Raw genomic sequence first — 27,966 nt, forward strand, 5'->3', positions numbered from 1 at the left:
TGTAAACTATGTGTCACTAGTATGACACTGACACATGTATTTACATTCAATCACATATATTATTACAGATATGTGTCAATATCATGTCCAATATCCATAATATTTGTATCAATGATGTATCCAGTGTCCAACAATGTTCAATTTTGGGCTTTTAGTTACTAAAGAGTTCTAATGTTAGGAATCCTTGGTGGCCAGTATATTGGATCCTATTAGGAACTGGAAATTTTCTAAAATACTGTAAATTAGGATTGATAGATGTATAATTTGGTAAACAAATGTAATACAAACTTGTCACTCTGCTGTTTTCTGATGAACATATTCTTCTTTTTTCCACAACAAAACTCTTATTTTAGTTTTTCTTATTAGTTATTACAGAGTCATCTTAAACTATAAATAGGGATGTTAGTATTACACGTTGCTCCCATGCTCAAGTTCTCTTCTCAGCCTTTGAAAAGTCTCAGTTTTCAATGGTTTTGTCATAACATCAGCCACTAGGTTTTCTGAACTGCAGTGGATCAAATCAAGTACTCCTTCTTTAACCAGGTTTCTCAAAATATGGAATACCGGATTTTTGGACAGTTTTACAGTAGAACTATTACCACAAAATATCACAGAAGCTCTACTTTGAGGCAGCTCAATTTTGTCCAGTATTTCCTTCAACCAAGCTACTTGACAAGCACAATATGCAGCAGCTATAAATTCTGCCTCAGTGGTTGAGAGGGTGACCACTGGTTGCTTCTTTGAGGACCAACAGACAGCACCTGAACCAAGTAAAAACACATACCCTGAAGTGTTTTTCCTATGATCAATATCACCAGCAGAGTCACTGTTAGTATAAGCAATAAATTCTCCTTTTCCACTGTTGGTGTACTGAATTCCAAGTTCAGTAGTTCCTTGCAAATACCTGAGAATTCTTTTAGCCGCTTGTAAATGCAATTCAATTGGTCTGTCCATGTATCTACTGATCAAGTCGTGTGGCTGTTAAATACATCAAACAACTAACAATTTGCTTGAAGTTTGTTTCATTTACTTTCTTTCCACTTTCATCTCTTGATAACTTTGAATCTGGAATAATAGGACATAGAACAGGTTTACAGTTACTCATTTCAAATATGTCTAGAATTCTCCTCTGCATATCTAGCTTGGCTTATGCAAATTCCAGCTTCATTCCGCTTCACTTCAACACGTAGAAAACGATTCATCTTGCACATATATATTGTTATATGGAGAATACTCGCATTCGTATTCTTATTTCCTTGTTCTCTTTCTCATATATTATTCATAACTATATGACTCTATATATTATTCTCAACACTAATGAAATCATATAAGTATGATGGTTTTCCTATTATTCTCCCTCCAGCTTGAATATTTGTATCTTCATCAGATTCTTCTAAAACATCCTCATTTTCAATGTCTGCTGCATCTTCTGTATCATCATTTAAAATGCAATCTTGTAACCTGAGTCGTTCCATCATCGGTCAAACACTTTGACTCTTTAACCAAAGTGAATCCAATGGTTTATTTAGTTGCTGCTCTATAGACGGTTAACTAATGTGCTGAAAACCTAGGTAGCAAAGCAAAGAGAGTAGTTTATTCTCAGACTCTGCTTCAAGCAATCCTTCATAATATTAATTTGATCTTTTTATGAAATATTATATGAATAATATGCTACTATAATTTATATCTATGGATAACTAATGCTTTATGCCTATATATTTGGGTTTAGAATCCTTCATAGCTATAGCTATCAATTTACATTTGTGTACTAAGAATAAGATATAACAGAGAAGTAGATACTTTCCTTAATATTTTGCTTGCCATCAATCAATGTTTCACAGAAAATCACTTATTTTAGAGTTCTTTTCTCTAAGAAAACTAAAGATTTTCAGACAAGAAACATAAAGCTAAATACACAATTTTACATCATTTTATATAAAAACTGCTTTCAAACATTAGAAAAGCAATATATGTCCTTTTTCTGGAAGCCTTTTTCATGCTCATGTAGTAGCATATTTTTCACAAAGATAGTGTTGTAAAATGCAAATACAAATGGCAAAGAAGTAAAATGGTGAATATTGAGAGCAAAGTATTAAATTGTATTGTAGTCTTGATTTCATTTGCATACTATGGAATTTAATCTTAAGAAATTTAATGAATTTAATGCACCATAATATAATATAATTAATCTTAAAAAATATATAGAATTTATTGCACCATAATATATAATATAATATGTAACAATAATATAACAAATCACAAACAATAATTTGGTCAAGGTATTAATGGATTGGTTTAAATCTTCTTCATTTTTGTTAGTGGAAACTTCATATATTTTATGGAGTGATGATGAAGATTTGTTATAAAAAAAAATATATATGTATGTGTGTGGAAATTTCATATATAATAATTCAATGGTTTACACTGAGTTATTCAATTTATCAAAATGTAAATGTGTGTGTAAACATGAGAGTGACATCTATAATGTATTTTTTTATGGAGAGACATGAAGCCATGTGGCAGAAGTCGTTTAGTTAGTTGATAGACAAAGACACAAAAAACCACACTTTCTTCATTTTCAGTTTTGACCATTTACTTTCCACTCATTTCGCCTCTTCTCTCTCTTTCATTCATCTGCAATTCCTATCATTCTTTCTTTGGTCAAAATCCATTTTTTTCCAGATTATTGTAACACTTTATGCTAATTTCACAACCCCTTTTGACAAATTTTAATCTTTTGCACATTTTTTCACATTGATATAAAATTTTGTCATATTTGATTCACTACTAGATGCATAAGGGCTAGTCCTAGTTATATATTATTTATTTTTTTTGTAATGTTCAATTTTTCATATTGGAGATTTTGATGAGAGGTCAAGATAGAAAAAATACCTATCTATGGAGAATTTGATACATTTGATGTTGCTTGAGCTTTGTTGTTGGTGGTTTCATTACAATCTTTTCAGATGGAATGGCAGATCCTGCTAGTAATGGAGGTCTTGAGAGAGATATTGAACAAGTACTTTCTCCTAATTTTTTCTCTAATAAATTGTGTTACTCAAATGACAAAATTTTTTCACCTTGCATGTGGATGATGATAGTGTAAATTAAGATATGGTAAATGAGTTAAAGTATGTTCATAACAAAGACAAACCAAAATTTTAGGGTCATTGTCTTTATACATTTTTTTGTTTGTTTTCACCACTAGTATCCGGACCGCCTAATCTGGTTCGGGGTCAGTTATGAAATAAAGTAGTTCTAGCCCCCTCCAGATCACATTTGCGAGGGATCGAATCGTGATCTTTTGTACTAAGTCTAGCGTCAATCACCACTGGACCAATTGTTATTGTCTTTATACATTAATCACATTTAAATGTTATTATATGCATTGGCACTTAATCATGTGGTGCCAATTCATGTGGTGCCAATTTGGGTGGGCTAATTTAGTTTCTTCAAAAAAAATTATTTGATGATAAGGATGAAAATGGGAAGATAAAAATGTCATCTTTTAAGCCATTGCATGCAGTGTACAAAATCATAGTCATGAGAAAAAAATAGTTGAATAATTAAGAGTGGTGAATGAAGATGAAAGTGATAACTGTGAAAATAATTTTAGAAATTTCACATAATTTTTTTATGTTATATTTTAGAGAAATGAATGGATTATATATGTGACTTCGATCTGATACCTCTCGATTCGCTTAGTTAGATGTTTTACCAACTAACTAGAATTTGATGTATGTTTCAACTCTTTTTGAAGGCACTCATTATTTTGAAGAAAGGATCTCAGTTAATAAAGTACAGCCGAAAAGCGAAGCCGAAAGTTTGCCCTTTCAGACTCTCCTTGGTGAGGTTTTACTTATGACTTATGAATTGAATTTATCTCCACAGTTCTAGCTTAAGACTTTGGATTATTCGAGATCCATTGTGAGTTCTAAATCTAGCACAAAAAATTTAGTGCCTCTATTAACATATGTATGATGAATTTACTATCTCTAACTAATTTCATATTTAGTGACATTAACAGGATGAAACAACACTGATTTGGATTTCTCATAAAAGGGAAAGGACTCTAAAACTATCTTTGGTTTCGCGCATTATTCCTGGACAAAGAAGTGTAAGTTGAATGAATACTAATTGGTCATTGTTTTCGATCTCTTGAAGGTTTCTCATGTTTTTTATGACGATTCATTTGTAGATTGTCTTTAGAAGATATTTGCAGCCAGAAAAGGATTATCTTTCATTCTCACTTGTTTATAATAACGGAGAACGGACACTTGATTTGGTTAGAAAACATATTGGTAGTGTATTTTCAAATTTCTCCATTTGATAAACATTTTGAATATGACGATTCTTTTTCCTCTTAATAATAGATATGCAAGGACAAAGCTGAGGCAGAGGTGTGGTTTGCAGGGCTTAAGGCATTAATTTCCACTGGAAGGAATAATAAGCTAACTGAAAGTGAATTATCATATGTGAGTTTTAACAATAATCCATCTAATTATTATTTTCATTTGGTGGATATTTTTTTTTTTTGCATGTAACTAAGATACTTTTTGAATTTTGGTTTTAGGATGGTGGTGATTTTATTTCAAATAGTCGCCCTTTCGGTGCAGCATTAGAGTTTACTACAAGCATTAATTCTCGTGGTAGGCTGTCGACTGATTCAAATCCTCGTGAGTTTTCATTGTATCGGACAAACTCAGATGTGGGGTTAGATCGTACAATTATGCAAGGAAGGACAAGTATTGGAGATGGTTTTCGGGTTAGTGTGTCTAGTACACCTAGCTGTTCAAGTGTAGGATCAGGACCTGATGACATAGAGTCATTAGGAGATGTTTATATATGGGGAGAAGTTTGGGCCGATGTAGTTTCGCCTGATGGAACTGGCAATCAATTCCCTTCCACGACAGATGTATTGGTTCCTAAGCCTTTAGAGTCGAGTGTTGTTCTTGATGTTCAACAGATTGCGTCCGGTGTGCGTCACATGGCTTTAGTTACCAGGCAAGGAGAAGTTTTCACTTGGGGAGAGGAATCTGGTGGAAGACTTGGTCATGGAATCGATAAAGATTTCGGGCGCCCTCAACTTGTTGAGTTTCTAGCTGTTACTAATGTCGAGATTGTTGCATGTGGAGAGAATCATACATGTGCTGTATCAATTTCGGACGATCTATTCTCATGGGGTGATGGTAAATATAATGTTGGACTTCTCGGACATGGCACCGATGTTAGCCATTGGATACCAAAGAGAATTAGCGGTCCTTTGGAAGGACTTCAAGTTATATCTATTGCATGTGGTACATGGCATTCAGCATTGGCAACTTCTAACGGAAAACTTTTCACTTTCGGTGATGGAACATTTGGTGTATTGGGTCATGGAAATAGAGAGAGTGTTTCATATCCAAAAGAGGTTCAGTTGTTAAGTGGATTGAAGACTATTAAAGTTGCATGTGGAGTATGGCATACCGCGGCTATTGTAGAGGTTACTTTTCAATCAGGTTCAAATGTTTCATCTCGAAAGCTCTTCACTTGGGGAGACGGAGACAAATATCGTTTAGGACATGGAAACAAGGAAACATACCTTCAACCTACTTGTGTCTCAACACTCATTGAATATAATTTCCACCAGATTGCATGTGGACACACTATGACTATTGCTCTCACTACTTCTGGACATTTATTTACTATGGGAGGCACTGAACATGGTCAACTAGGAAATTCTTCGTCCGATGGAAAAATACCTATACTAGTACAAGACACATTGGTGGGTGAATTTGTTGAGGAAATATCATGTGGAGCTCATCATGTTGCTGCTTTGACTTCAAGGAGTGAATTATTTACTTGGGGTAAAGGTGCAAATGGAAGATTGGGACATGGAGATATAGATAATAGAAAATCACCTACATTGGTTGAAGCCTTGAAAGAAAGGCATGTCAAAAACATTTCTTGCGGCTCAAGTTTCACGTCTTGCATATGTATTCATAAGTGGGTATCTGGAGTTGACCAATCCGCTTGCACCGGTTGTAGACAACCGTTTGGTTTTACTAGGAAAAGGCATAATTGTTATAATTGCGGATTAGTACATTGTCATGGTTGTAGTTCAAGAAAAGTTATGAAAGCTGCATTGGCTCCAACACCAGGAAAGCCTCACCGTGTATGTGATTCTTGCTACGCTAAGCTTAAAGCTGTTGAGGCAAACGCGGCTGCAAATCTTAACAGAAAAATTACTACTACACAACCTCGCAGTTCTATCGATGGAAGGGAAAGATTTGGCCAAGGTGAAATAATTAGGTCTACAAAAATTCTTTTTCCGCCTTTCTCAAGCTCAGAACCATTAAAATATCTTGAGATGAGGACTAATATGCTCGGAAATCCTTCCATGCTATCACCTTCTCAAATTCCATCACTTACACAAATGAAAGACATGTCATTTCCAAGTTCAACAACTCCCATTCAAAATGGTATGAGGCTTAATATAGCTCCATCTCCACCAGCAACTCCACCTCTTAGTTCAAGATCAGTATCCCCGTATGCGAGAAGGCCAAGTCCGCCACGTTCTTCCAATCCGGGATTTTCAAGAAGTCTTATCGATAGCTTGAAGAAGACAAATGAGCTTTTGAACCAAGAAGTCTCAAAATTGCAGAACCAAGTAGATCCATTTACTACACTTTTGCTTCTTTTTTTTTTTTTGTTTTTGTGTAAATTCCCTTAAAAAAAACTCATCATTGATAAGTTTATGAAAAAATTGTTTTTATTTAGAATCGAAGTTTGAAGCAAAAAAGTATCATGGAAATTCAAAAGCTACAGAAAAACATTAAGGATACCACCTCATTGGCTGAAGAAGAATCTTCTAAACATAAAGCAGCCAAAGAAAATCTCGAGTCCATCATAGTTCAGGTACCTTTATATTTTTCTTAAATATTTCATTGTTTTACATATTGAACAATGATAATGATAAATAGGTAACTTGCTTATGAATTTATCCAGATCAAGGAAATGGCTGAGCAATTTCCACCAGAAGTTTTAGAGAGTGAAAAATTTAAAAACATGCTTATTCAAGCTGAAAATTTTCTAAATGGAAATTCAAAATCGGAAACAGAAGAAACATCTTCTGTCGTACCATCAAATTTGGACTCTGAGCAACAAAGTGAACCTGTTTCAAACAATGGTTCACATAAACAGAAAGAACGAATAGAAGAAAATAATGAAGCTGCAGAAGTTAATCCATCTCAGGATGCTGGAAATGTCTTTCAAGAAAGCAATGGAGCATCTTCGTCTAATACTGAATCAACAACGGCACCATCACAAAGCTCTGAAAATAATTCAAAATCATTGAACCCTTCAAGATCAATGAACGAAGGAGAAAATCAAATCATTGAACAATTCGAACCAGGCGTTTATGTGACACTAATAGTAAAGCCTAATGGTAACAAAATTTTCAAACGTGTTAGATTCAGGTACTACTACTGTTACTTGTTCATCCAACAAATTCTATATTTTCAATTTCTTTGTTTGATGTTTTCATAATGTATATTTTTAATGCAGTAAAAGAAGGTTTCATGAACATCAAGCAGAAGAATGGTGGAATACAAACAAAGATAGGGTGCTTCGGAGATATAGTCCGCAAGCAAAAAATCTTCAAGGTGTAGCGGCGTCATCTAGTAGTACTCCTCCACCACCTGCTGGAGAAAACATTAATCCTGAAGGTGTGGCGTCATCTAGTAGTACTCCTCCACCACCTACTGAAGAAAACATTGAGGCAACACCTTCTTAAACTTAAATCTTAGTCTTCATAGGCATCATGTTCATGTTAGTTAATTTGATGAAATGATAAGGTATATAAGCATTGTTTAACTTACAAAGTGTAGTAAAAGTTTGTAAATTCATTTATTCTTGTAAATCAATCATTTCATTGTTCCACTCTTTTTTTAGGGTAAATGACTTTTTACCGATGCAAAGTTAGGGAAATTTCATTTACCCCTGCGCAATTTTTTTTTTTGTTTACCCCCTGCAATGCGAAGATTCTCTCATTTTGCCCCTTAGGTGGACAACAAAGCATCTGACTGTGCACATTCGATGACGTGGCATGCACACATGGAAATACATTTAATTTATATTTATTTTTTAAAATTTCACGTCGGTTAATAATTTTTTATTTTTTTCAAAAGATAATAATTTTTCTTTCAAAGGACAAATTTGATTGTGTTATTCATCCTCCTATTTTTACCCCTCCAATGAAATTTAATTTGGATAAATGTAATGTTGCATCATATTTTCCTGATGATCCGCCGGAATCAACCGACCTCCCATCATTTTCTCACAACGGCTCAAATTTTGCGTTAAACTTTAAAAAGAAATTTACTGAATATGATGTGAAAATCAGATTTAAAAGTTTATGATTTTCTTGAACACCACTTTTTCTTCTGGACTTCTGAATCATAATTGCTAAGATTAAAAGTTGGAGTACAAATAATGTTGCTGAGAAACATTGATCAATCTTTAGGATTACGCAATGGTACACAGTTGATAATTACGTACAAAAATGGGAACATATGTCGTTGAAGGTAGAGTGATATCCGACAACAATATTGGTGAAAATGTTTTTATTCCCGGGTTATCATTGACTCATTCAGACAAAAGAATCTCTTTTAAATTTCAACGTAGACAGTTTTCATTGGTTGTTTCATTTGCTGTGACTATCAACAAGATTCAGGACCAATCACTTAAATAGGTTGACGTATATTTTCCACCGTCAATTTTCTCTCATGGGCAACTATATGTTGTAATGTCAAGAGTGACTTGCAGGAAAAACTTGAAAATATTGATAACCGATAAAAAATGAGAATAGATGGACTAAAAATGTGATTTATAAAAAAGGATTCCATAATGGTTAGTAATTAATTTGTACCGAATATTTTCATATTTATCATCACTATATATAAAGAGAATATATGAGTTTTTTTGACATAGATTTTTCATAATACCAACAATACCCTTGATGTTTTTAGTAGCAACAATAATCTTTTATTAACAAACTCACCTTAACATAAGAGACACATTTTTTTAGCAACAAAAATATTTTATTAACAAAAATTCTTTTTGTAACCCTTATTTTTAGTTATATTTTTAGTTATTATATATATTGTTTCCTTAAAAAAAAAGTTATTATATATTGTTATTATTATATTGTTGAAATTGAAACCCTAGTTTTGTCTCTTTGTGATTCTCCTATTTTTTTAATCTCTATAGTTAAAATTTAATGGCGTCACGTTTTTCCAAATCAACTGTCGTCACAGTTCCGAATTACCACGACGGTTCCACCGTAACTGCTTTTCCGTTATCTGCTTCCGCCGCCACCGCCTCCGCCATAAACAATGACAGCGATTTCACTTCCGTTCCTCACCACCGTGATTCCGAATTCGCCGCTGAAAATAGTAGTAGCACTACCACCACTACCATGGCTTATTATTTACCGCATACAAGTTTCTTCAAAGGACTTCATCACGACGCATTTGAGCTTGAACTTCCTAAAGGTCCTTCTGATAGTGATTTGGTCTCGAAATGGCGACCGAAGGATAAAGTATGCTGTTACATTGAGTTTAATTTCATGCTTTTGTTTTTTATTCGGTTGTTTAAAGAATCTTGCTCTGTGTTTTCTTTTTTCTGCATTTTTTATGTGATGAATTTGTGTGATTCAAGATTTTCTTGTTGTTTGAGTGGAAATTAGTGCATTGTAAATTTAGAAAGTGTACAAAGAAAAGATTTTTAGGCCTTTTACTTGCCTTTGTGCAATAGAAATAGTGTTAAGTTTGATTCTTGTGTGTGGAGAAAACATGGTTAGGAGCTATGTTGTTAATCTCAGATAGCGGTACAGAGTGGTATTGCAGCCAGCGGGATAGCCGCAGTTCTAAAGACTGAAAAACAGAGGAACCCAAAGAACAAAGAACATAAACTAAACCACTATAGCAAAACCCAATATAACTTAACTACTAATCAAAGAACAAAGAAGAACATAAGAACCCAAAGAACAGAGGAACCCAAAGAGGAAAGGACAGTAAAAGTGGTCTTTGCATGCAAAAGAAGGCGAGAAATAGGAGGAGGAGGTTTTTGTAGTTAGTAGGAGTGGCCTTCACAGTTTGCACACACAGAAGGTCACACAAAACAAGATGTGAGCTTCACAACAAGTGTAAAATATGTCACTAATAGTTAATCAAAATGACCGATATACCCTTAAGAAAATACAAATGGTTTAAAATGATTGGCATTTAAGGGATTTCCTGTCTTGAACCCTAATGCAAAGGTGAAGAAGTGATTGGGCCGCCATTGTGACCCAGTTTCGCCACAATTTGCCACTGCAAAAGCCACACCTGTTCACTGGCCGAATGTGTCGCAGTTACCACCGCACCGCTACTCCGCAATCACCCGCTTAGGAGGGGAGAACCCACTTTGTGTATCCAACCAGTTCATCAACAAAGATTAGTCACTCTTAAATAAAAGAGTATACTAAGTAAATATACATGGTAAATTGAATGTTCCAGATGCACTTGGTACAATAGTTGCTGTCAAGATCGCGAGTTAAATCGTAAGATCGGATGACTTTGCTATGCCTGGACGAGACATATTGCATATAAGATCGGATTTCAGTAGGATCGTAGTGAGATTGTGCGAAAGATCACTAGAGCGATCGAGATTGCTGAGATTGCATGTCAGATCGGATTTCAGTACGATCAAGGTCGGGTTGCGCAGCCCATTTTCGTAAACCAATCCGTTCCCTAAAACAATCATTCTTTCAATCATCCTTGCTTGTCCAAACCAATCTCTCTTGGGCATCTCAACCCTCTTTGCTTTTGTGCTCATCTTTCTTGATCTCTCTTCACATTTGGCTGGCAGCAACATTATTTTCAACTTGTAGCAGGGGTGACTGGTTCTCCAGCCTTCTGTGCCGATTTTGATGCCCCATAAGTGACCCCTTCTGTCTCTAGGTTAGGGAAGAGGAGATAAAGTTTGACCCAATAGATGGTGGTGTTTTAGTGGATGTGAGCATAACATTCCTCGTAAAATTAATATAGATCTGGTAAAATATTATCATTGGGAATATTTTTAGCATTACTAATATTAATTGTTAATGTTACAAATAAAAACATACATATTTGATATTTTGTATGCATTATATTATAATTTATATATATGAGAGTGATTTTCACTGTTGAATATTTAGATATATTGGTATAATTTTCATTTTGGTAGGATATTACGATCCTTGTTACAATCTTACGTATTACGATCTTGCTACCCCAAATTGATCCTAGGTAATTATTTTGGTAGGATCTTACGGTCCTTGTTAGAATCTTACATTTTTCGATCTTGCTAAATTCTAGGCAAGATCTATCTTGACAACATTGGGTACAATGGATAATCCTTATATCCTTATGGAGACTTGTGAAGGAAGAAAGAGATTATTCTTTTGAAAATAACGTTAAATTTCTTGCTGTATTTGTAACTAGTGGCCATCTGTGTTGATGTAGGAGGATTTCTTCTGTATTTTATTATTTTAGTTAGATTTAGTTTTGTTATATTTTAGGTTGATTCCTTATTTTTATATTTTAGGTAGATTTGTAATTTTTATTTAGCTAGGTTTGTTGTTTTTATTTTTACAATCTTTTAGCAGATTTGTTATTTTTATTTTTCACTACTATTTAAGCTAAATTATTGTAGCCTTAAAGAAAACCTTTTGATTCAACAAAAATTCAGAGATTTTTCTCAAATTTGGTGGATTCCAAATTACTCTTTCGGTGGACTCCGAAACCCTATTTTGACAAGTTTGTGTTTGCGGCTTGTCTTTATCCATTAGGTTTAGCGTTTTGCTAACCTAGCGCTTCCGTACTGCGTCAGTTGGTATCAGAGCAGGTTTCCCCTGTTCTTTTCTAACGTGATCAGATGGGAGATCAACCGGTGACGAAAGCAGAGTTTTACGGTGCCATGACGGCTTTAACCGCGGCCATCACAGCTCTGACAACACAGGTGACAACGTTATCCAACAACAACCGAAACTACAACAGCAATAGAAACAATAACAACAACAGAAACGGCGACAACAACCGCAACAACCCATCTACTGATGACTCGAGTTCTGAGGATGAGGAAGTTGTGTCCGAAGAGGGAGGTGAAGATAATCCAACTAGTATAAAAAAAATTATCTTGTGCAAGTCCGGCGATCCACAACTCGATGTCGACCTACCTGTGGCGGCTCCGTCTAAGCCAGATGTATTTGTGCGAAATCCGGCAACAACCTCACCGCCACTAGGACCTCCAGACATTAGGATGCAGGCGGCGACTTCCATCTCAGCAAAACCGCCGCATCACAGCCGTCACATTGAACTCAAGGATTTGCTTATAGATCAGGTTCAATTCGGATTTTACCTTAAACCTTATGGTTTAGGCACTAGCTCAAACATGTTAACTGAGTTGGGTCAAATACCCTTTTGTGATAAATTTCAAATTCTATGTTCTATCTTTGAGCAATGGAACCCCGGTGGTTATTTGGATGTGTTGACACGAGACAGGTCCTCTCACTTAATTCAATGGGATCCAGGAGGGTGGTCTCTTGTTCATTGGAGGAGTCAACCTGCAAAGGAAGCTCTTTATCAAGACGAGAACTCGGGGTCGAGTTCTTTTGAGGTAGAGGAGACTGATGTAGGAGGATTTCTTCTGTATTTTATTATTTTAGTTAGATTTAGTTTTGTTATATTTTAGGTTGATTCCTTATTTTTATATTTTAGGTAGATTTGTAATTTTTATTTAGCTAGGTTTGTTGTTTTTATTTTTACAATCTTTTAGCAGATTTGTTATTTTTATTTTTCACTACTATTTAAGCTAAATTATTGTAGCCTTAAAGAAAACCTTTTGATTCAACAAAAATTCAGAGATTTTTCTCAAATTTGGTGGATTCCAAATTACTCTTTCGGTGGACTCCGAAACCCTATTTTGACAAGTTTGTGTTTGCGGCTTGTCTTTATCCATTAGGTTTAGCGTTTTGCTAACCTAGCGCTTCCGTACTGCGTCATGTGTGGTCTAATTTTTCTTTTATTTTAAGTTGTGTAAAATATTATATTTTAGATTTTTTATATATCTCTTTTTTATGAATTTTGTTGTGGTCCAATTTTTCTATTATGTTAAGTTGTGTAAAATATTATATTTTAGATTTTTTATATATCTCTTTTTTATGAATTTTGTTGAAGAAATATGGAGAGATGTATAAAGTGAAAGAATGGAACAAATGAATAGAAACTTTTATAGTTGGTTTTGGAAGTTAAAAAAAGTAGTTTATTTTGGAAGTTATTAAAGAAAAGTGTGAATAAAAAAAATAAAAATTAATAAGGGTATTTTGGGATTTTTTAAAAAAGGCTACACCAAAAGAGAAGTTTTCCCTTTATTATTGGTATAGATAACATAACGTAACAAATCTGAATTGTGCCAAAACACTAGTGGTTTTTATAGTGACAGTGTCTAGCATGATTGTTTTCCATCCTATAGAAAAAAGACACCCGGCTTATTTTTGTGTTACCTATTTTGGTTTGGGGGAAGGGTAGCTCAAATCACATAAATTTATTTAATATTCTGCTGTAACCGGGAATTTGTTGATATACTGTCACTTTATAGTTTTTCCTAATTAGAATAAATTTTCGTTTGAAGTGTCTGTTTTTTCCTTCTAAAATGTTATAATCAATGTCTCTGAAAGAACCGTATATATTTAAGACACATTCTTTGATTTAACCCCTAATTTTGTTGTGCAGATAAAGACAAGATTTGTAGCTCTAGTATTATGTTTAAACATTGGTGTTGATCCACCTGATGTAATAAAGATATCCCCTTGTGCCAGAATGGAGTGCTGGATAGGTCTCTTGTTACATTTCTTATCTCATTTGTTTTTGAAACTTTTGTTTTCATTATTTCTGCTATAAGTTATTCCCTCCATTCCTGATCTTTGGTCCTTTAAGCATTTTAATATTGTCCCACAATTTTGGTTCTTTTAGAAAACCAAGACACAATTAATGATGTTTTTCCTTTTGTACCCTTACAAAAACCAAATGCATGCATTAAATGAATTTTACTTTTATTAAATAAATAAATCTAAGGGTAAAAATGTATAATTCTATCTAAATTAATAATTATTTCTTAATGTGTGCTCATACCTAAAAGGACAAAATATTAGGGACAGAGGGAGTACTTCCTATTTTTGGCATTTCTTCATGTTCAGTTAATGTTTGGAATTAGCTTTTGTCTTTGTGTCAACCCTCCGGTTCCCATTGGAATGGGGGGTCCTGGTAATCCAGAGTTCGCTTGTGAGGTAAGTAAAATCTGGCTAAGAATTGTTCCTCCCAGAAATCAATTGTAAATGAATTTTCTTGCAGTAAGGCATATAACTGCATGCTGTTTTGCGCTTATTTATGATTGTTGGACTCCCATAAATCAATTGTGATTTCTGCATTTACATGTCTTATCCAATTTTTTTCCACTCTACGCTTGTTTACTCCCAGCTTAACTGTGTAATTGCAGCTTTTTTATTGAGAAATATAAATAAAATGATTAAGTAAGACCTTTGTAGTATGTTAAAATTCTGCACGTTTACGACTGTGGTTATTGGCTCAAATAACCTTTGATGCCTTGCTTTCTGAATGCTGCAGATCCTTTTTCTATGGCACCACAAAAGGCATTAGAGTTGATTGGAAATTCTTTAACCAGTCAGTATGAAAGATGGCAACCAAAGGTGGGAATGTTTAGCTTGCTAACCTCATACACATATAAGCTTTTTAAATTGTTTTTTAGCTGACCTTGTAGCTATGTTTACAGGCACGCTATAAGTGTCAACTTGACCCAACATTGGAAGCGGTGAAAAAGCTTTGTACTACATGTCGTAGTTTTGCAAAGTCGGAAAGAGTGTTGTTCCATTACAATGGGCATGGTGTGCCATATCCAACTCCTAATGGTAAAATTTGGGTCTACAATAAGGTCAATTTTCTTCCTTTTTATCTTTCAAATCAATTAGTTGTCCAATATGGTGTGTGCCGAAGCCAACACTTAGTGGTGAACTTTGGGTCTTCAATAATGTCAATTTTCTTCCTTTTATCTTTCAAACCAATTAGTTATCCAAAAATAAATGTCAGTTGTCACTCTGTCCTTGGTGGAAATACTTGACCAGTAGGCAGGGATCTTGCTTCATATTTGAGCTTCTTATATATATCATACAGAGTTCCTATTGCCTCCAAAATAAAATAGATATAAAAGATGAAAATGGGAGGATTGAAAAAAGGAGTGAGTGATAATAGAAGCAGGTGAAATCTTTGGAAAGAAGAAAATTAGATGCAACACCTTATAATATATTCATAACCAACTGCCAAACGTAATTAACCACATATTTGAATTGCGTTAGCTGTCCAATTTGAGTTGTGTCAAAGTATAATTTCTCATTCTTCTTGATATTCTGCTCAGACCTATAAAGCGTATGTTCCCTTACCACTCAATGATCTTGATTCCTGGCTGAAGACCCCAACAATTTATGTTTTTGATTGCTCTGCGGCTGGTAAAATTGTGAATTCCTTCATTGAGGTATTCATTCAAAATCATCTTTTATTGAATGCAATTTAAGAAAAATTCAAGTATATCGGTTCTAATTTTGTAATTTTTTTTTTCTAATTTGGGCTATGATATTTTGTTGCTGGACTTGTTATTGGTAAGCTTCATGAAGGGAGTGCTTCTAACTCTACCAGTTCTCCAAGGGATTGCATTATGCTTGCAGCATGTGAAGCGCATGAGACTTTACCCCAGACTGTAGAATTCCCAGCTGATGTATTAACATCTTGTCTTACAACACCTATAAAGATGGCATTGCGATGGTGAATATTCTCCCATTAATTCTTGCTTAGTATATTGCCTTTAGAATGTTTCATATCATAAACTTTCACGAAGGTTTAGTGTATTTTCTCTTTTTGTGGGTAAAATAATGCTTTATGCACGATTTTTCAAATATGGCATGCTTTTGTAATGCGAGTGGTATTAGTTTCCCAATCTTTAGTCTTTGTATATTTCCCAGTGATTCCTTACTAACCTCTGACTGTTTTAATCTAAGTGGCATTTCATGATGATGCGTTGTATACATAATTATTGTTCATGGTATATTTTGTTATGTAGTTTGTTCCTTGTGGGTATTTTGTTGTATCAACCTGTTATTTTTGGTGTTAACTTATTTTAGCTGTATTTAGGTTAGTGATGATAGAAAAATGTCACTGTTATAATGATAGTCTTACTAAGAAGTTGATTTATATTTGACTATGCTTTTTTCATTACTAATAATTGACATTTACATCATGATTTTTATTAATTGTTGTTAGCGTTTATTTCATTAATAAATGGTCAATGATTTTTTTATGTATTTTGTCTCTAGGTTTTGTACTCGTTCATTATTTCGTGACTCGTTTGATTATTCACTTATGGAGAAGATCCCTGGCCTTACTAATGACCGAAAGACGCTTCTGGGTGAATTGAATTGGATCTTTACTGCAGTAACTGATACAATCGCATGGAATGTTCTTCCTCATGGTAGGTCTCAACCCTCCCCGTCCTTCCTAATGAGTTCCTAAATATCCATGGTGTATTTTCAACGCAGGTATTTTGCAGCCAATTTTAATTGGTCTCTTTTATCATATGTTATCTTTACTTTGTCCTGCAGATCTTTTTCAGAGACTGTTCAGACAGGATTTGCTTGTTGCAAGTTTGTTTCGAAATTTTCTACTTGCTGACCGAATTATGCGTTCTGCAAATTGTACTCCTGTGTCTCACCCAACACTACCACCAACCCATCAGCATCATATGTGGTATTGTTGATGATTGTTGTTATGATATTGCTATGTGCTGATAAACTTTATCATCAGAATATTATGTGTTTAATGCGTGCTGCAGGGATGCATGGGACATGGCTGCTGAGCTCTGTCTTTCTCAACTTCCGTCATTAGTCGAGGATCCTAATGCAAAATTTCAGGTAATTTGATAGGTTTTTTTTTTAATACCTCTGATGTAAAGTTTCCTTCTGAAATTGAATATTTAATAGAATGTTGGTTCTGGTATTCTTGTTTTACAAGGAAAAATTGCATTAGTAAATGCTGTTTATAAGTTTTGACCTTACCTAAGGAAGTATATGGCTGTTATCTTTCAGCCTAGTACATTTTTCACTGACCAGTTGACAGCATTTGAAGTTTGGCTTGATCATGGTTCTGAGCATAAGAAACCACCCGAACAGTTGCCTATAATTCTTCAGGTACATGACACGTCTTAGTCTTTATTACATTTGGGACCATGTGTGTCGGTTTCTAATACCCTTGTTATGCAGGTTACTGTTCCTTAGTTAGGTTTTTGGTATTTGAATTAGGTTATCATTAGCAAAAACTTTCCCAATTTGGCTGATGACCATTATCATCCTTTTGAAGGAAATTGAGAAAAATATTTATCTATTACTAGCATCTTTTCTTTAGTGCTACATCCAGTTTAGAAGTAGTAATGCCAAGGGATATTTTCTTTATTCTTTATTGACAGCCGATGGAGATGTTATTTAAAATTTATGTGGACAATTTGTTGCTTCTCCAATTGTTTTGCAATCATTAGTTTCTCAATTATTTATTAATGGGGTTTTGTTGCAAGTTTTTGAACGGGTAATCATACTTAAACCTGGACTAATCAATAAAAAACTAATAACCTATTGTTTTGGTTTTGTTACCTTAATCTGTATCAATTAAAACCCTTGTTTTTTAATTCCAGATCTTGCTCTCTCGAATATTTTTTGCAATTTGATGTTTTAGAATTTAGGTAACACATTTTAATCCTTCATTCACACGATTTGTCTTTCTTCAAGATACAACACTAAAACCCAACAGATTTTACGACACTCGAGTTTGTGGAAGCCATCGTCATCTCTGTCGCCGTCGCCGCTGTAACAACATCCAGGCACTTTGTTTTCGGTGAACGAAATTTTGCTGCTGCTAAATACCTTGTCCGTAAGGTTCGTAAGCCATGGGAGAATCATAAATGGGTTTTGCAGCAAAGGGTTGTTCTTGAAGTCTAACAAAACTGAATGAAATTGGGATTTTTTATGTTAAAGTTGTAAGCCATGTAATCATAAATTGTGTATTGCAAAGTGATATTGCTCAATTAAAAAAGAAAAAATGATTCAATGAAAATCAAATTGATGGTTAAATTGGAATTGGAATCGGTGGAGTCAGTGCATCACAATTTCAGGAGAGGGAGATTGAAGGAGATAGCGGTGTGAGTGCACCGTTCAATGACAAATTTAATCTCATCCATTGATAAGAATCTAACGGTTGGCAATTGAGCCTCTCATCTCTCACAATAATAAGTCCTCTCACTTGATATGCCCCCTATTATATACTGAAACCTTGCTCTATTAGCTTTTATTGAATGAATTGTTTAGTCACATTTACAATGAGAAGCAATCTATTTATAACTTTTGCTCTTGTTACTGCCTATAGCAGCTTAGAGCTAGATCTATGACTGCCAAGTGGCAGTCAGTTAGTTACAGGGGTGTGTTACTCTATGCTAGAGACTAGGGGAGCATTCCATGGGCCTACATATTTATTCTTCCTTTAGTAATATTTTAAGCCTCTGGTAAAACTTGTTTGACATTTGTTCATATCTTTGCATGCATTCATAAGTAGTTATGTTCCTATTTCAGGTTTTACTTAGTCATTGCCATCGATTTCGTGCCTTAGTACTCCTAGGAAGATTCCTTGATATGGGCCCATGGGCCGTGGATCTGGTAATTTCTCTTGCAATTCATCAAATTTTGTCGCAATTGTTTTTATTTATTTTCCAAAGGATTGTTATATATTATAATAATTTGATTTGATACCGATTTTCTTATATGTAGGCATTATCTGTTGGAATCTTCCCTTGTGTTCTGAAGCTGTTGCAAACAACCACACCAGAACTACGTCAGATTCTTGTATTCATATGGACGAAGTTTCTTGCACTTGACAAGGTACTTTTGAAGGATCTTTATTTTGTCTTCGATAGAATGTCAATTTTCAATTCCTTAATTTGTTGCAGAATATATGCTCGCTGTGCATGTATACACAAAGAGAAATGCTATTGTCAAACTCTATCAAACTCTTTTTACACACATACATAAAGCCACATCAACCCATTTTGTTAGTTATCTACTGATTCACCAGTTGTTTAGGTTGAAAGCATTATTTTTGTTTTTAATTTTTTTATTGTGGTGTAAATTTAACCGCTCTCACATGTTGTTTCACTTTTTCAAGAACTCCAGCCTTCCAATCCCTTCTTTTTTTGACTCCCTCACAGTTCTTCTAAGCAACCGCCAACCTTCTGCCGCTTTAATTGTTTTTCTGTCATATTAAGGTTGTTATGGCAAAATTAAAATTTGAAACCACTGATATGTATCGGTGTATCACAGTTCTGTACTTCTGATTGATATATCATTTATTGAAACATAAAACACCACATAGATGGTAGCGGGGAAGTTGCAGAGTTCACGTCAGAAGAGATGTTTTTTTGAGGGGGTGTGAAGTACGTCTGAGCAGTTGAACAAATAGCATAAAAGAAAATACTACAACTGGGACAACCGGTAACCAGGATGTTTATTAATAAGAGGGGTGACATGGCTTTGTGTATGAGCGTGTGATAAAAGGAGTTTGTTAGAGAGTTTGACAATAGCATTTCTCAATACGTTGTTGACTTTTCTGCCATGATTGATAATGCTTTCTTGTAAACTATTGAAGTATATGAACATATTCTTTTCCATCAAAAGTGATTCTGGACAAGCTGAGAAATGTAAAAGTTAGAGAATATAAAAAGAGGGAAATAAACATCATGGGCCAATATGAAGTTGCTTAATCGTGCATTGCCCTATTAAAAAATCTGTGTGTAAGCAGACTTAATATTCGTTTTCTTTTATGAGAAACTTTTACTTGGCAGTTTGATATTTTATTGATTGAATGCCTGAATTATCAAAAATCCAAATTGTGCAACCAAGTCCAAATGAAACAGTCATCATAAGTGCATGATATACAATAGAATTAATGAAGGAATAATGAGAGTATTACAAAACTTCATTCTGTCCACTAATATGTATTTCTAGTTTATTTTTCTAATTTAGCTTTTAAACTGTCCATGTGGCATGATTACCGGATCTTGCATTGATGATGTTCTGCTACTGGGTTGCAGTCATTTCAGGTTGATCTAGTGAAGGACAGAGGTCATATCTATTTTATGAAGTTTCTTGATAGCTTGGAAGCGTACCCAGAGCAACGTGCAATGGCTGCTTTTGTTTTGGCTGTGATTGTGGATGGCCATAGAGGAGGCCAAGAAGCTTGTATTCAAGATGGTTTGAGCCATGTCTGCTTAAAGCACCTGGAGAGTTCATCTGCTAATGATTCACAAACTGAGCCCCTTTTCCTTCAATGGCTTTGCCTCTGTCTGGGGAAATTGTGGGAAGAGTTCCCTGAGGGGAAACTAATCGGTTTGCAGGGACATGCAACTTCTATAGTTGCTCCTCTATTGTCTGATCCCCATCCAAAGGTTTACTGCCCTACTTATTGGCTCTATTTCTAGTTTCCAGATGATTACTGTTTCCGTATATGAATAGCTGAGCCATGTAATTTGTTATTATCAGGTTAGGGCATCTGCTGTTTTTGCACTGGGTACCCTTATCGATGTGGGATTTGATTCATGTAGAAGGGTTGGAGATGAAGAATGTGATGATGACAAGATTAGGGCTGAAGTTAGTATAGTTAGGAGTCTGTTGAGTGTTGCTTCAGATGGGAGTCCATTGGTGAGGGCAGAGGTAGCAGTTGGTAGGTGATGAAACATCTGAATGTTTATATTTATTTTCAACGTTTTTATGAGAAAGATTTTATGTTCGTATGATTATGATTAGATGTAAATGAGTTCCTAATAGCTTAACTATATCCACATTTAGAAAATGATTGAACTATTTCAAATAAATTAATTTTTGTAAGTGAATAAGAAAAAACTTCAATTGAATGAGGAAAATGGTTAGACTTGCATCTAAATCCTTCGAACACACCCACACACCCACAATTGTTTATCTCTCTCTCTCTCTCTCTCTCTCTCTCTCTCTCTCTCTCTCTCTCTCTCTCTGTGTGTGTGTGTGTGTGTTTTCGTATATATTGGCATGTATATCTTTCTAGATAACTTAATTTTGTCTTTATAGTATTATTAAGTGTGAGCAGGATCTGTAATATATTTTACTGAAATGGATTTTCTTTCAACTGTCAGCTCTAGCACGCTTTGCTTTTGGCCACAAGAAGCACCTAAAATCTATTGCTTCTGCATATTGGAAGTCTCAGACCGATTCTTTGATAAATTCCTTACCATCGTCTACTAATATTAAAGATACGGATGGTGGATATCCTAAACAGAGCCAACATATGGCACATGATGGTATTGTTTCGCCTCAAATTGGTCCTCTAAGCGTTGGGAGTGATAATTCCAAAGTAATTCATGATGGACGGGTCTCTTCAAGCTGTCCTATCGCTAGTTCTGGAATCGTGCATGGGTCATTGTCTGACAATTTGGCTCATCATTCTAATGTGGAAATACTGAATGATGGTTTCGGCAATGGAGTGATTAACAACTTTGGGCCGAAGACTTTGGACAATGCATTGCATTCACAATGTGTACTTTCTATATGTACTTTGGCAAAAGATTCATCTCCGCGAGTTGCGAACCTTGGTCGCCGGGTACTGTCCATAATAGGTGTAGAACAAGAGGTAGCAAAACCATCAAACCCTTTTGGTGTTCAGACTAGTGAAGCTACCGTTTTTCGTAGTCTCGCTCGCTCAACTTCTTGGTTTGATATCAATGGTGGTGGTAGGTTTCACTTTCATTTGATTTAATTGTTAACCTTTCCAATGCTGTTTGGTAACGTTTATCTCTTTGCATCAATTTTTTGTCTTGAATTCCTGCCGCTATATTATTGACTTTATATTAATTATTGCTTGCTTCTCTGGTAGGACACATGCCGCTAACCTTCAGAACTCCTCCAGTCAGTCGTCCTCGCTCAAGTTATATAGCTGAAATGCGTAGAGTATGTTCATTGGAGTTTAGGCCTCATCTGATGACTTCTCCAGACACTGGACTAGCTCACCCACATTTAGGATCTGGTGGAGCATCTGGGACTTACGATCACAGTTTTCTTCCTCAATCAAGTATATATAATTGGAGTTGTAGGCACTTCTCCAAACCAATTTTAACTGCTCCAGATGATAGCGAAGAAGTATTTGCTATAAGAGAGGAGAGGGAAAATTTTGCATTGGAGCACATAGTGAAATGCCAGCACTCTGGTTTGTATTTCACCTTTTAACTCAATTAAGCAAATTCCTTACAGTTGTCCAGTTGAGAACTTTGTGTCCTTTTATTCTGTCAGCTGTTAGTAGGTTAACAAATCCAATTGCTAAATGGGACATAAAGGGTACACAAACAGTGTTGCTACAACCTTTCTCTCCTATAGTGGTAGCTGCCGATGAGAATGAATGTATCAGGTATGCAAAATTCGCCAATACTATTGTTAATTTAGTGGATACTATTTATTAAGCTGGACATGGCTTTAGGCATTGAGCATAATGTGACATGTGTGTTCTTCATAAATGTAAGTAAATAAATTTGAAGAGCTTAATGTGAACTATGACAAAATTACTAAGGGATATAAATTTCAGGGTTGGTAGAACTCATAGATTCTCAGATATAGAGGCTTAGGAAACTGAACAACTAGCATTCTTAATTTTATAGGCAGTTGAAATTATGCTTGGACTAGGTCAGAATATTTTTTTTGGTTTTCATGAATTGATTACTGTTAGTCTGTTGCATCATATTGAATTCTGCTGTGGAATAATGTATATTCGAGTTTTGCACAGGATATGGAACCACGAAGAGGCAACACTACTTAACAGTTTTGATAATCATGACTTTCCTGATAAAGGAATATCTAAGCTCTGTCTGGTGAATGAGTTTGACGATAGCTTGCTTCTTGCTGCTTCATGTAATCTTATCTACTGTTTAGTATTATATCCTTCTATTCTTAAATTGTCAGAGTATTAATTTTGGTGGAATCTTATTGCAGCTGATGGAAACATTCGGGTTTGGAAAGACTATTCTCTGAGGGGGAAACAGAAGCTTGTCACTGCATTCTCTTCAATTCATGGTCATAAACCTGGTGTGAGGGGTCTGAATGCAGTGGTTGATTGGCAACAGCAATGTGGATATCTGGTATACGGTTCTGCTTTGAATATGCTTTGTAATATGGGATGTCTCCCTCTTCCCTACCAATGTTCTAAAATAGAACTCTGATTCATCCCTCATGCTTCCATATTAATGATTTTTTATGTTGTTTCATGTTACTACAATCAATTTACCAGTATGCATCGGGGGAGATGTCATCAATTATGCTGTGGGATCTTGATAAAGAGCAGCTTGTTAATACTATACCTTCATTATCAGAGTGCAATGTCTCAGCGTTGGTAAGCCTGCTATATGCCAACATAATTTTCTTTGGTGAATATTATATTTGCTCAAATTCGCATTGTAGCTATATAAGGCAAGCAGAGTTTATTCTTAAGCGGATGTTTGTTTTCATGTTTATTACATTTATTCCAGGTAATAACTCTCCTGGGAATATAAGGACGAGAGTTTGATTCATAGGCACTTTTTAAAAAATAACAAATAATGTTTGGTTAATATTAAAACATTCCCGAGAACCTTTATAATAGGGAAGTTTTTCTTTTCCTAGGAATATTTTATAGCCAGTGATAAAATTTAATAAACTTGTAACTCTTAGAATTTTGGGTTGTGCCCAACTCAATCCTACAAAACCGGCTTGTAAGGCGAGGATTGCCCCTACTTATAAACATATATTCAGGTCATCTCTCATCCAATGTGGGACTCTTAACTGTAACAAACCTGGGAATGCATATTTTTTATCCTTTTGTTCTAAGGAATCTACAAAGATAACTTGAAACGAACACACCCTAAGAGACAAATACAAAGTTGTATAGTGATTGTATTTCAGCAGCTCAGCTACATCTTTTGTTAGACACCTTAACAGGTGAATCTATTATGTTTTGTTAGCCGTTAAGTTTTATGATAGTAATACCAAATTTTATGTACATATACTATCACTTTGAAACCTCCCGCTTTCTTTTAATATGGCTTCTTCAAATTAGTGTTGCACTTGAAGTTACGGCTTTGTAGATCTTCTTCTTATTACGGCGTTTGTTGAGATTCTGTTTATTATGCCTTTGTTGATCTTCTGCATACCTTCTCTAAAATTTAATTCTTTGGATGTCTCAGCTGTCATACTTTGCCCTTGCCAGTTTTTAAATATGCGAGTGAAAATTACCCATACCGACCCTCAAATCATTTTTAGTAAATCTATAAGATTGAGGTCTTGGCATTATAGTTTATGATTTTCTTCAAAGAAGTGAGAAACAGGTTGTTCATTTTCCAGTTGAATCCCCACAATACTTTGCGTTGCTCAGTTGTTCTCTAGTACATCTTGGAACATATTTGACGGGATTTTCTTTCAATATGATTTAACTCAATTGTGACCTGAACCGTTGATTTATGTACTACCTTTTGTATCTTGAAACATATTGCATATGATTTTCTTTCAGTATCATTTAATTCAAATGTGACCCTATCCCTTTGATTTATGTACTGTCTTTTTTATTTTAGGCTGCTTCTCAAGTTCATGGGGGACAGTTTGCAGCTGGTTTTATAGATGGTTCTGTAAGACTTTATGATGCCAGAACACCTGAAATGTAAGCACCTCAGTTAAATTTCTTGATTTTTTCCATCATGATGCAAAATCATGGTAATTGGTTCTCCTTAATTGATGAGATTGATTTGAGCATCATTTTATTTATTAGCTCTTACATGGTTTCCTGCACGTCGTCAAGTCTAAGTTCAGACTGCTTATCAAAAAAAAAAAAAAGTCTAAGTTCAGACTTGAACCATATTGATCAATCTAGTATCTTAAGTTTTATCAAGAAGTCTAGATCTTTTTAAGATTCAGTTTTAAATCTTCCATGTCTCTTAATCTGTCACTGTAATGACTAACGACTATCGACAATGATGTTTCTTAGGCTTGTATGTGGATTACGGCCACACACAGAGAGAGTAGGAAAAGTTATGGGGATTGGCTTTCAACCTGGGTTAGACCCTGGAAAGGTAAAGAAAGTGTCTCACTAGATTCATATTTTTCAATATTTTGACCATAGCAGAAACCCAGTGACTAATGACTTTGATGTGGATGATGAAATTATGTGTTTTCCTTCAGTTGGTTAGTGCTTCTCAGGCTGGGGATATTCAATTCCTTGATATAAGAAATCATAGCAGCGCCTATCTCACCATTGAAGCCCACAGGGGCTCACTCACAGCTTTAGCAGTACATAGACATGCTCCAATCATTGCCAGTGGCTCTGCCAAACAACTCATTAAGGTTTTCAGCCTTGAGGGTGATCAACTGGGCACCATTCGTTACTATCCTACTCTAATGGCCCAGAAAATCGGTTCTGTGAGCTGCCTCAATTTCCACCCATACCAATTACTACTTGCTGCTGGTGCTCCAGATGCATGTGTATGCATCTACTCCGATGACAACGCTAACGCAAAATGAATCCATAATTTTTCCCTTGAAGATGCATGCGTATGCATCAACGGTATGTCTCCAGCTGAGAAGAGTGCATCAGATATCTCTCAGGAGTGCATCACAGTTGTATAATCCTGTGATGATGCTTTAGTTCCTCTCTGCTGTGAATACATCTGAAAAAATTGGTAGTGGTAAATTATTCTGCGGTGTATGCAAGATATTCTTAAGCTTTCATGGCAGAGGGTTGCACTTGACACTAAGAAAGAAGCATATTGGAGGCTCCAACAAATAAGGTCATCTCTTTTCTTTTCTTTTTTTGAATAAATAAGGTCATCTCCGTATGTGTGTAAATATCATTTTATCCATAATTATTTTTCATTCCTGTTTTGTGTTATTTTCCACCCTTTATTTGTAAATTTTTTTCTGAAAATATAATCTAGTTTGCTGACATATGATTGGACTGATTAACTTCATGGGGACTAACAGTTTCTGTTGACTCTGGGTACCTTTATTTTGACCAACATGTAGTTAAATACAAGTTTGTCCAAGCGTGCAATTTATTCTCTCTGTCTGTATGGTTCAACGGAGGGGACGGGAGAGATTTTATAACTAATTATTTTATCCGTATATGTTATAACACTCGCTTTCAGGTTTTAATGATATTTTCTCGTATGAATAGATTGATAATAGAGACTCTTCCGATCCCAAGATTAATTCGGGGAAAGCTACTCTGGTGTTTGTGCCGAAGGAGTTATTTTCATCTCGCCTGGCATCAATGGCACTGACTATACAATGAGGATTTTCAACTCTGATGGTAGTGAGCCTGAGGTGATTAATTATTCTTGCAAATACATTTGTTCAGGTACAAATCGTGATTTGTTCTTGGTCTTCATTAATTGACAAGTTTGCTATATTTCTCACATTCACACCTTTTTCCTTAGATGTGTGGCAATGCAGTGCAGTGCTTTGCTAAATTCGTTTTGTAGTTTGAGAGTTTACATGGTCGGCATAGGTATGTCCATTTTCCAGAAACTCTTACCTTCTTTTTTTTTTGTCTTGTTGCTTGTGGTATTGTATTTAGGGCAATTTTTTTAAAACATTCAACTTTCACGATAAAAATTTCGTATTTTGATGATACCAGTATTGATAATGATTCGATGGTGATTTTATTACCATGGACTAGCAGTCATTTATAGATATCCTTGAAATTTTGTCTTGGAAATAATCATTTTTTGTATGGTATGCTTCAGTTGGTGCATTGTACTAATTTTAGAGATTTGGTCATACATTTTCTTCTACCAGTTGCAAATCATCTTTTTTTTTTATCCTTATTTTATACTTGAGTTGGTTACACTGTAGAGTTGGTTCCAATTTATGTCTTTTGGTTATTAAAATATACGACTTTGGATGGTATGATTCCTTTCATCGGTATGAGTGTCAGCTGAAAAACATATATGGGTCCGTTTGATTTGCTAAAAAAACAGAGGACTGGACAATTTTTGTTGTACCCTGTTTGATTTGAAACTGGTTATGGGACTGGACAAATTAGGTAGCAAGGAACAGGACAAAAACAAGAACTTTTGTCCCTCACTGAACCACGGTACAACTTTTTGTCCACAGTACAACTATAAAAAATACCAAAATACACATTTTATTTTCGAATATAAAAATATTATCGCCCTATTTCTCTCCGATACAGTTTTGTCCTGTCCTGTATTATCTTGTTATGTCTTGTACTGTCATGTCCAGTCTTTGTTGTTTTACGAATCAAACGCAGTTGGTTCAAATATAAGAGATCAAATTTTGGTTTTAGTCCTAAATTTTAAGTTCTAGTTATGTTGTGTTCCCAAGGCAAACAGTACCCTGATTATTCTTTTCAATCTGTCATTTTGTTACAGAACTGCACGGTTGATCGACACATTTAATTTAGTGTATTATGCATCTTCAGATTGAATGGAAGGATGAAGATAATCATGTCTACATGACAGGTTCAGCAGAACTATTAGCCCCTTTGAAATATTGTCCCTAAACTAGAGAGCAGCAACTTGACACACCTCCACATTTCTAAGAAACCACACATGATTTCGGAAGTGTACTACCAGCAAGTACCCATCCCTACGACGGAAAAACAGGTTTTTCGGATGTGTAATTCTGAGGTGACTTTGAGGATGATGAAAATTTCACCCATTAATTATTGTTTATAATAATTCCATGTGGAATTTTATATTTTTGTTAATATTATAATGCCACAAATTTGTTGACTTCACTTT

At 35.0% G+C, this 27,966-nt stretch overlaps 2 protein-coding genes across 4 annotated transcripts; both read left to right on the forward strand.

Moving 5' to 3' along the window:
- Positions 1-2,845: 2,845 nt before the first annotated feature.
- LOC123889922 (PH, RCC1 and FYVE domains-containing protein 1-like) lies at positions 2,846-8,029 on the forward strand. The gene is made up of 9 exons (XM_045939441.1): positions 2,846-3,019; positions 3,761-3,847; positions 4,028-4,117; positions 4,199-4,285; positions 4,374-4,475; positions 4,574-6,649; positions 6,760-6,897; positions 6,988-7,457; positions 7,546-8,029. The coding sequence occupies exons 1-9, from the start codon at positions 2,972-2,974 to the stop codon at positions 7,772-7,774; spliced, it is 3,327 nt and encodes a 1,108-aa protein (XP_045795397.1). The 5' UTR covers positions 2,846-2,971; the 3' UTR covers positions 7,775-8,029.
- Positions 8,030-9,211: 1,182 nt separating this feature from the next.
- On the forward strand, positions 9,212-27,862 carry LOC123890612 (regulatory-associated protein of TOR 1-like). Of its 3 annotated transcripts, none has more exons than XM_045940251.1 (26): positions 9,212-9,580; positions 13,794-13,896; positions 14,685-14,767; positions 14,851-15,009; positions 15,490-15,606; positions 15,736-15,893; positions 16,442-16,596; positions 16,727-16,871; positions 16,957-17,035; positions 17,210-17,311; positions 18,740-18,823; positions 18,935-19,045; positions 20,254-20,607; positions 20,702-20,882; positions 21,328-21,921; positions 22,065-22,394; positions 22,478-22,592; positions 22,965-23,089; positions 23,171-23,316; positions 23,466-23,567; positions 24,781-24,866; positions 25,191-25,275; positions 25,385-25,989; positions 26,376-26,558; positions 26,638-26,708; positions 27,645-27,862. In XM_045940251.1, the coding sequence occupies exons 1-23, from the start codon at positions 9,260-9,262 to the stop codon at positions 25,721-25,723; spliced, it is 4,074 nt and encodes a 1,357-aa protein (XP_045796207.1). In that variant the 5' UTR covers positions 9,212-9,259; the 3' UTR covers positions 25,724-25,989; positions 26,376-26,558; positions 26,638-26,708; positions 27,645-27,862. The 3 variants fall into 3 exon arrangements, with proteins under 3 accessions (XP_045796207.1, XP_045796206.1, XP_045796208.1); XM_045940250.1 differs by having other exon boundaries at positions 9,245-9,580; positions 27,595-27,862; XM_045940252.1 differs by having other exon boundaries at positions 9,245-9,580; positions 21,328-21,918; positions 27,595-27,862.
- Positions 27,863-27,966: the final 104 nt, after the last annotated feature.

Source organism: Trifolium pratense, linkage group LG6 (genome assembly GCF_020283565.1).
Source record: "Trifolium pratense cultivar HEN17-A07 linkage group LG6, ARS_RC_1.1, whole genome shotgun sequence".
Classification (NCBI taxonomy): Eukaryota; Viridiplantae; Streptophyta; class Magnoliopsida; order Fabales; family Fabaceae; genus Trifolium; species Trifolium pratense.